Genomic DNA, 9,201 nt, shown 5'->3' on the forward strand with positions numbered 1-9,201 from the left:
TTCCTTTTTTTTTTTTTTTTTGCTTTTGTTCTTGATCAGTATAATCTCTGGATAAAGGATGGCTTTCGTGTAGTTACATGTCAACTGTATGAAGGCAGTTGTACTAGATTCTTTAGATTCTTTGTAGATTATTATTTAGTATCCTGCAGTGATTATAACTATTGTAAAGGTCAGAAAATAAATGACCAGAATCTCAGAACTGGAAAACTCTTGTAACAACTGAGTAAGTCAAAGAAGAAGAAAGGAGATGATGTAGGTAAAAACCAAAATCAATGAGATAAAGCAGATACAGTACATAGGCTGCTTAGAAGAAAGGAGCACAAATAAATATTGCAAACAGAAAAGTAATATAATTCTAGATATAACAGAATTTTAAAAGCTAATAAGAGAATTCTGAGTTGGGCATGGTAGTACACACCCTTAATCCCAGCTACTCTGGAGTTTGAGGCAGGAGGATTCCAAGTTCAAGGCCAGACTTGGCAATTTAGCAAGACCCTGTCCCAAAATAAAATAAAAAGACTTGGGGTATAGCTCAGTGGTATAGTGTTTGCCTAGCATGCATGAAGTCCTGAGTTTGGCACCCATTACTGCAAAATAAACTCTTATAAATTTTATATCAATAATTTGACAACTGACAAAAAAGATGAACTCCTAGAAAAATATAACAATAAAATTGACTCAAAAAGAAATCAAAAGCCTGAGTGGCCATAAAACTATAGAAGAAGTTTACATTTTTCCTCAAAAAAGAAACACACAGCAAGCCTAGATTTTTGCCTGCCTTCCTTCCTTCCTTCCTTCCTTCCTTCCTTCCTTCCTTCCTTCCTTCCCAGGGTCTCCATCATGCACAGACCTATACCTCCAAATTCCAGATAGTTTTTTTCTTTCATTATCCTCCTCTTTCTCTACCTCCTTCTTTTTCCTCTTCTTCCTGCTATTCCTCTTCCTCCTCTTTTTAAAAATTCTTTCTTTGTTTTTCAGTTACAGATGGACACAATACCTTTTTTTATTTATATGTGGTGCTGAGGATCAAACCCAGTGCCTCACATGTGCAAGACAAGCACTATACCACTGAGCCACAACCCCAACTCCTTCCTCCTCTTCTTCCTACTTTTTCTCTTTTCCTTCTTCCTTTTCTTCCTCCTTCTCCTCTTTCTCCTTTTCCTCTTTCTCTTCTTCCTGCTATTCCTCCTCTTGTTCTGGCTCGTTTTTGTAGTGCTGAGGCTTAAACCCAGGGGCACTCTACCACTGGCCTCAAACTTGGGTTCTCCTGCCCCAGTCTCCCAAATTGGTGGGATTACAGGTGTGCACCATCACGTCAAGTTCCCAGATAGTTTTTGGGTTTTTTTTAATATTTATTTATTTTAGTTTTCGGCAGATACAACATCTTTGTTTGTATGTGTTGCTGAGGATCGAACCCGGGCCGCACGCATGCCAGGCGAGCACGCTACCGCTTGAGCCACATCCCCAGCCCCCCAGATAGTTTTATAAGTAGGTTTTTGTTTTGTTTTGTTTGTACTAGGATTGAACCTGGGCCACTTTGCCATTGAGCTATATCCCCAATCCCTTTTATTTTTTTATTTTGAGACAGTATCTTGCTTATTACTTATTTACTTGGAATCCTCCTGCCTCAGCCTCTCAGGTTGCTAGGATTACAGGCATGTGTTGCTGTATTCAGCTATAAATGAGTCTTAAACCCAACTTTCAGGGACCAAATTATCCTAATCTTATACAAAAGTGTCCCAGAGAATAGAAAAAGATGGAATTACATATCATAAAAGATGAACTTCCATTTGACAAAAACAAAGTACAAACCAGGAGAAGACTCTTGGAATACTTATTACTAGCTGCCACTGCTTGGGAGGCTGAGATAGGAGGATCACAAGTTCAAAGACAGTCTCAACAATGGCAAGGCGCTTAGCAACTCAGTGAGACCCTGTCTCTAATAAAATACAAAATAGGGCTGGGGATGTGACTCAGTGGTTGAGTGCCCCTGACTTTAATCCCTGGTACCAAAAAAAAAAAAAAAAAAAACCACATGTTACCACATAAGATTAGTAATAAAAATGGAATTTACAGATTGAGGATGTAGGCTCAGTGTTAGGGCATTTCCTAGCATGTGTGAAGCCCTGGGTCAGTCCCCAATGCTACAAAAAAAAAAAGTGTTTTGTAAAAATTCTTATAAATCAGAAGCAAAAGACAGCCTATTGAAAAAATAGGCAAATGACATAAACAGGCATTTCACTGAAGAAGTATTTCATATTCCAAAATATGAAAAACTGATCACCTACAATTTATGAGAAGTTAAGACCAAAATGACCTATTTAGTACCCATGTGGATTGGCAAGTATTAAGAAATCTGATACTATCTTTTATTGTGCTGACAATTGTGGATCAGCAGAATCTCCTTTAATAGTCTATGGCGATATAAATTGGTGTGACCATTTTAGAAAGCAATTTTTGTGTTATTTCATAAAGCTGAAGAGATTTATCACTGTTGACCCAGCATTTTCATTCCAGCATATGCACACCCAAAGATGTATACAGGAATGTATAAAACAATATTGTTTATAACAGCAAACCTTGGAAACTGCCCCAACGCTCATCAGAATAATGAATAAATACATTCTAGTGTAATATTACAATTAATTGTTATTCAGCAATGAAAATAAATGACAGCATTAGAATGTAACAGCATGGAAAAATCTTAGTAATATGTTGAGTAAAGAAATGAAATTTCCAAAAGACTATATACTGCATGATGCCTTTTTTATATTGTCCCAAAGCAGACAATATTAAACACTGTCTAGGGATATATGTATATGAGATAAAACTAAATAAAAAAGGGAAGAAGAAGGAAAATGAAAGCAAAGGAATAATAACCCTGGATGTACGTCAGTAGAAGAGTGGTTTCCTAGCATGTATGAAAACCTGATTTTGATCCCCAGCACCACAAAATAATAATAACCCAAATCTCAGGAGTGTGGTTACCCTTAGATATAAGTCACTTGGAGTTCTAGTTCTTGGACTTAGTTATTGGATCAGGTCTCTACATATTTATTATCCTGTTATAAACAGTGTTTCATGAAACAAAGGTTGTGAGTAATCCACACAGGGTAACTGCTGATACATATTTATTGAATGTGTGCATGAATCTTATTGTGTGTGACTGAGGTTTAAACTTGTCTGAATTCCTCAGTTTTTACCTTTGTCTCATCCTGAGGAGCTCTCTGATTAAGCTCTCATTACTTTCTGAGTAATGAGATTCTTTTGGCTTAGTGCCCAAAGTTTTCCTTCCTGGCCAAGTGTGATGGCACATACCTATAATCTCAACTACTAGGAGGCTAAGGCAGGAGGACTGCAAGTTTGAGGCCAGCCTGGACAACTTAGCAAGACCCCATCTCAAAATGTCTCAAAAAAATAAAAAGAGCTGGGGATGTAGCTTAGTAGTTGAGCACCTTTGGGTTTGATCCCCAGTACCTCAAAAAGAGGAAAAAATATTATTTTTTCTGTTTTCTATTTCCTTTCTTTCCTTCTCTCTTCTCCTAGAGGCCTTTGTTTACCACTAAGTGCCTGAATACTTCTAGTTATCAGATGGAGCCAGGAATCTCTATGGACTTCTTGTCTTTCCTTAACACTTTACTAATTATATATAAACATCCAATATCTCTGTCCTTCTTTCCTCTCAGAAAGTGGTGATTACAGATCCACACTATTGTATGATTTTATTACTGGAGTATAGGTCATCTAGTCCAATTCCTTATTACTTTACAGATAAGAATGCAGATATGCAGAAAAGTTAGATGAGTTTCTCAAGGTCATATGGCTATGAGTAGCAGAATTAGGACTGGAATCCAAATCTCCTGACATCTAGACCATATTATCACTCTATTGGACTGATAAGGTGGGCTTTGCTTGAAACACTGGGTCTCTGAGATCCCTGTAGGTGTTTGAATGTTATAACTTTGAGTGAGATGTGTGCAAATGTCTTGCTTACCATAGTTATTCTGGCATTTGACCAACTATCTTATGTTTCCTTCTTCTCCATTCTCAAGTTTTTTGGTTTTTTCTTCCTTAGGGTACCTTTAGCCTGGTGACATTGGGTACCCCTTGAAGAGGGAGCAACCATTTGATCAACGGAGCCTTAGATGATTTGGCCACAGTGTGCAGGTTGAAATGAGGGACAATTTGAAAGGAGTTGGTAAACTCCATCTGTTTAAGTCTTGTTTGAGGACTTCTGATAAGTGCATACTCTGAACACCAAATATCCAGAGATTATTATAAAAACTATATTCTCAGGGGCTGCTGTTAGACATGGACAGAAAGATCATTGGGTCATTAAGTATAGGACAGTACACAGGATTGGGATGAGACAAGATTTGAGTTATGTTATAAGCCCCATCTCTAAGATCCACTGTAGAAATCAGATTGTTCTTTCTTATCCTCCTGTCTTCTTCCTCTGGACTAGAACTTGAATGGGATTTTGTCTTGGAACCGTGTTGCTGAAATAGCCAGGCTGAGGTAGTCATATTTGGATGCAGAGCTGAACCTTGTTAAGAACAACGGAGATGTAGAAATTGAGGGATGGTAAATATACTCTAGAAGGAAGGAATTGGCAGTTCAAGCTGAGAAGTTTTCATTGTTCTGAGTTTTGTTCAGGCCATGAATCTTTCATGAGACTTTAGTGTGAATGCATGATGAGTTGACATCCTGATCAGTGAAGTATGTCAGTCCGATGGTCATCCCTCCTACTTCTACACCGTGGCTATCACAAAACCAAGAATTGAAGCAGAGTGGAGCTAGTACTAATAGGATGGTGAAATATGAGTTCTGCTATGACTTGTAACTATGGCATCATTTTCGTCTTCGTCAGTCTCCCTCTTTGTCAAACACATGAATACACACACATACTCTTATCCCTACCTGGGCCTGTGATAAAGCTAGGTACAGAAACTGAGGTCCTATCCTAAGGCCAAAAAGATTTGGGAGTAGGAACACAGGCATTGTTTCATGTTTATCTAAAAATTCTGGAATAGTCGATAAAGTTATAAACATTGATTCTTTATTGTGGCGTAAGGATGATGGAGGATTTATGATTTTAGATAATGTGTAAACTAGAAGGAATTGGCACTTCTTTCTCAAGACTTGAGAAAAGAGGTAGGATTCTTCAGTTTAGTTGCCATTATGATCACCTGTGGAAATTTATCATGTAAGTGCTCTGCTTTCTCCTTTTTTTCCTGAATGACTGAACAGAATTTTTTATGTAACTTTGAGACTAGAGCATATCTGAATTGCTCTGGTAGCTTCCTCTCCATTCATTTCATTCAGCTTGTCATTTGATACTGAGGTATTGATAGCTGATTCTTCTAGTCCCCTAATTCCTGGCTCATTTCCAGTGTTATTCCATTATGAATAAAACCCTTCATAGTTCCCTAGAGTTCTGAGGATAAATTCCAGTTGCCTTAATATGACCTACAAGGGTACTTTACCTTTCCCACAGCATTCGTTGCAATTCCTCTGCCATTCTGTACAAACTAAGGCACATGACTTTATTTTTCCTGCAGATTTTCCATATCTATTACTTCTGCCCAGAATACTTGATCCCTTTAACTAACTCTTCTCAGTCCTGTCGTTCTCAGCCTGTCACAAGGACAACTTCTTCAACCCCTGGGTTAGGCAGTTCCCCTTCTCTGGATCACACAGTGCTCTATAATCTCTTCATCACAACCCTTACCATACTGTGTTGTAATTACTTGTTTGTTGCCTGTAATTTCCACCAGACTAAATTCTGTGTGAGCAAATATCTTGTTTTATTTGGTTCTGTATTGCCAAGTGTCTAGCTCAGTACCTGATACATAGTAGGTATTTCAGTAAATATTTGATTAAGGAATCAATGATTGAACAGAGCTTGCTGTTCTGTGACAGGAATGGGAAAAGGACAGCACAGGATGCCCTCCAAGGATGAGCTGGTCCAGAGATATAACAGGATGAATACCATCCCCCAGGTATTATTAGTTGGCTCTGCTGTAAGGAGGTAGGATTCTTCTCTGGGGCTAGTTTAGGTTACAAAGATGGGTGGGGAAAGAGTGGATCTGGGGTGATTTGAAGCTCATTTAAAAGAATCAGGTATGCCTTCAGGTGGACACACTTCCTGAGTAACATGTGGTTTCTTTCCTAAGTGTGAAAGCAGAGATTGAGTTTAGATGAAAATATAAAGATAAGTTGGACACAGTGGCTCATGCATGTAATTCTAGCGACTTGGGAAGCTGAGGTAGGATGACTGCAAGTTCAAAACCTGCCTCCCCAACTTACTGTGAGGCCCTAAGCAACTTAACAAGATAGAGCTCAGTGGTTTTTTTTTTTTTTTTTTTTTAAAGAATTCCTCCTCTTCTTCTTCTTCTTCTTTTTTGTAGTTGGACACAATACCTTTATTTTATTTATTTTTATGTGGTGCTGAGGAGCAAACCCAGCACCTCGAGTGTTCTACCGCTGAGCCACAGCCACAGCCACAGCCCTGAGTGCCCCTGGTTTAAAAAAAAAAAAAAAAAAAAGTAAAGTTGGAAGCTTTGGGCCTATCCAGACTGATTATGGGAAAGCAAACTTTTGGAGGGTGGTTGGAAGCTCAGGAGATCCCTAATCCCTATCCCCATTATCACCAGCTAATGAGCCTGTTCGGGGAAAGCCCTAACAGTATATTTGGTTTTGTTCACCTTTGCCTCCTTCTTTTTCAGACTCGATCCATTCAGTCAAGGTTCCTGCAGAGTCGGAATCTAAATTGTATAGCACTTTGTGAAGGTAGGTAGTTTGTCCAGTCCTAATTTAATTGGTTCCCCAACCTTTATTTCTGATTCATCTTTGATATGTGATCCAGCCAAGGGTGATGTTGAAGCATCATGTCTTCCCTCCCCTACCTGGACTCTGTGCCTTAAGCATCATATCTATAATTTCTGGCCTCCTTCTTCCCAGTGATTACATCTAAGGACCTCCAGAAGCATGGGAACATTTGGGTGTGCCCTGTGTCTGACCATGTCTGCACAAGGTTCTTCTTTGTGTAAGTCTAATAGGGACCCTGGATAATACTTGAAGAGTGAGGGTGGTGGTACTGGGAAAAGTCCTTTTCCATTATCTGAGACTTGTCTCCTGCTGCATGAGTAGAGCTGGCACTGGGACTTTGACCTTGGAGGATGGGGATGAGTACAGATCACTGGGATCTGTTTAGAGGAAACCAGATAAGCTGAATCCCTTTTATTTTTAAAAGTAGCAAGGGTTTTAACTTTGTGATGGGGTGTCCACCCTCTGAAATACAGTTCTACTTCTTGACATTATCCAGGTATTATTCTTCCTTATGCTCACATTCGCCCTGTCTTTGGCAGATATGAGGATGGTCAGGTGGGCGATGCCAACATTAATACTCAGGACCCCAAGATACAGAAGGAAATCATGCGTGTGATCGGAACTCAGGTTTACACAAACTAAGGGGGCCCCAGCCCTCGTACCACCCTGTTCCCCCAGGATCCATCTGCCCTCATTAAAGGGCTCAGGAGCAGCAGGTGAGGCTGCCCTGAGGAATCAAGAGGCCATTGTCAAGGGGCAGGAAAAGGATAGAAGAGACAACCTTCATGGTGGAGACTGACCCAGGAACCATTCCACATTTGATGGCCCAGACTGATTCCAACCCCTGATTTGCCCAATTGACTTCACTCTGTTTGTAAATAAAACAATAAAATGGAAGGTGCTGTGGACTGGATATGATCACTGTGGTCTGAATAGCCTTGGCCCAGAACCTACCCCAAGGTTCCAGAGGGGGTGAGTGGGAAGAGAGGACTATTCCCATAGTCAGGACTATTTGTGTTGTATGAAGTCAAAGCTGAGTCCTTTTAATGTTGTATTCTACAGATCTGTTACCATTTGTATCAGTGGGTAAAGGTAGAAAATCTATCAGTCATGCAGATGAAACTGAGAATAAAGAATACCATTAGTGATTGTTAATCAAGATTTAAAAGGGCCTTTGAGGCCAGAGTAACTCAGATTTCTAATAAGTGCAGTTTGGGAAGAGCTATATACAGTGACACAAAACTGTAATCTAGCTTCTTAGGAGACTGAGGAAGGAGGATAAATTTCAGTAAGTCAGTAAGACTATCCCAAAATAAAATTTAAAAAAGGACTTGGATTATAGCAGGTGTGGGCCCTGGATTCAATCCCCCAGTATGGAAAACAAAAAAGGTGTGTGTATGCGGGGGTGATAGAAGATTTGCAATGGGAATCTGTAGGGAGAAGATGGAACTCACTGAAACAGTTATCTTGAAACAGCTGCCTTCCTTCACTACCTTGGTAATCTTGGAAAATTGGGGTTTTGTTTAAGAAAGGCTGCTGGCCTTTCAAGCTCTACTTCTTAAAGTTCTAAGCATTGCTGAGACATAATGGATGTTTCTGAATATTTTATGAATAATGAATAAAAAATGGGCATATAAGCACAGAAAATGCAAAACACATTTTAAAAGCCTGACTTTACAAAGGTAGATTTTTTAATTCTGTTATAGTTTTTGATTTATAACGCCTATTCTAGACTATGTATTGTCTTTTCATTACCTCTGCTGTACTTTAGAAATACTTTCTTACTTAGATACCCTATGCTTCTTTTGGGGATTTTTTTTTTTTTTTTTGGTACTGGGATGCTTAACCACTTAGCCACATCCCCAGCCCTTTTTATTTTTTATTTTGAGGCAAGGTCTCACTAAGTTGCTTAGGGCCTCACTGAGTTGCTGAGACTGGCTTTGAACTTGCGATCCTCCTGCCTCATCCTCCTGAGCCACTGGTATTACAGGTATACCCCATTGCTCCTGGCTCTTTACTCCTTCTTGATCAAGACTACTACATTCTAGCCAGGTGTGGTAATGCTCTTCTCTAGTCCCAAGTACTCGGGGGAGACTGAGGCAGAAGGATCACTTGAGTCTGGTTGTAGGCCAGCCTGGGCAAGCCAGTGAGACATATTAACATTTTATATTACTGTGTGTTTGGCATTTGTGAAAGCTCTCACATACATTGGTTCAATTCTCATAACAAGCCTATGTTGCTGTTAGGTGGTATTATTGATATTTTGTAGATGAGCAAACAGAGGACAAGTAATTTACCGTATTCTACAACTAGTGACAACAGCCTGACTCCTAAACTAATATTCTGTGGCTTTCAAGCTTTTACAGATAT

General features: G+C 39.4%; 1 protein-coding gene across 16 annotated transcripts in view; it reads left to right on the top strand.

Moving 5' to 3' along the window:
* Parp6 (poly(ADP-ribose) polymerase family member 6) overlaps positions 1-7,744 on the top strand; it is a 34,476-nt gene extending 26,732 nt beyond the window's left edge. For 11 of the 16 annotated variants that reach the window (XM_048793627.1, XM_048793628.1, XM_048793633.1 and 8 more), the window contains 4 exons: positions 5,923-6,002; positions 6,729-6,792; positions 6,964-7,048; positions 7,371-7,744. In XM_048793627.1, coding sequence (XP_048649584.1) covers positions 5,923-6,002; positions 6,729-6,792; positions 6,964-7,048; positions 7,371-7,473 — 332 coding nt within the window. In that variant the 3' untranslated portion in view covers positions 7,474-7,744. Of the gene's footprint in view, positions 1-5,922; positions 6,003-6,728; positions 6,793-6,963; positions 7,049-7,370 lie in introns of those variants that run through there. The other 5 variants (XR_007343950.1, XR_007343951.1, XR_007343952.1 and 2 more) reach the window with 2 other exon arrangements.
* The last annotated feature ends 1,457 nt before the right edge of the window (positions 7,745-9,201 follow it).

This window comes from Marmota marmota, unplaced genomic scaffold (genome assembly GCF_001458135.2).
Source record: "Marmota marmota marmota unplaced genomic scaffold, marMar, whole genome shotgun sequence".
NCBI lineage: Eukaryota > Metazoa > Chordata > Mammalia > Rodentia > Sciuridae > Marmota > Marmota marmota.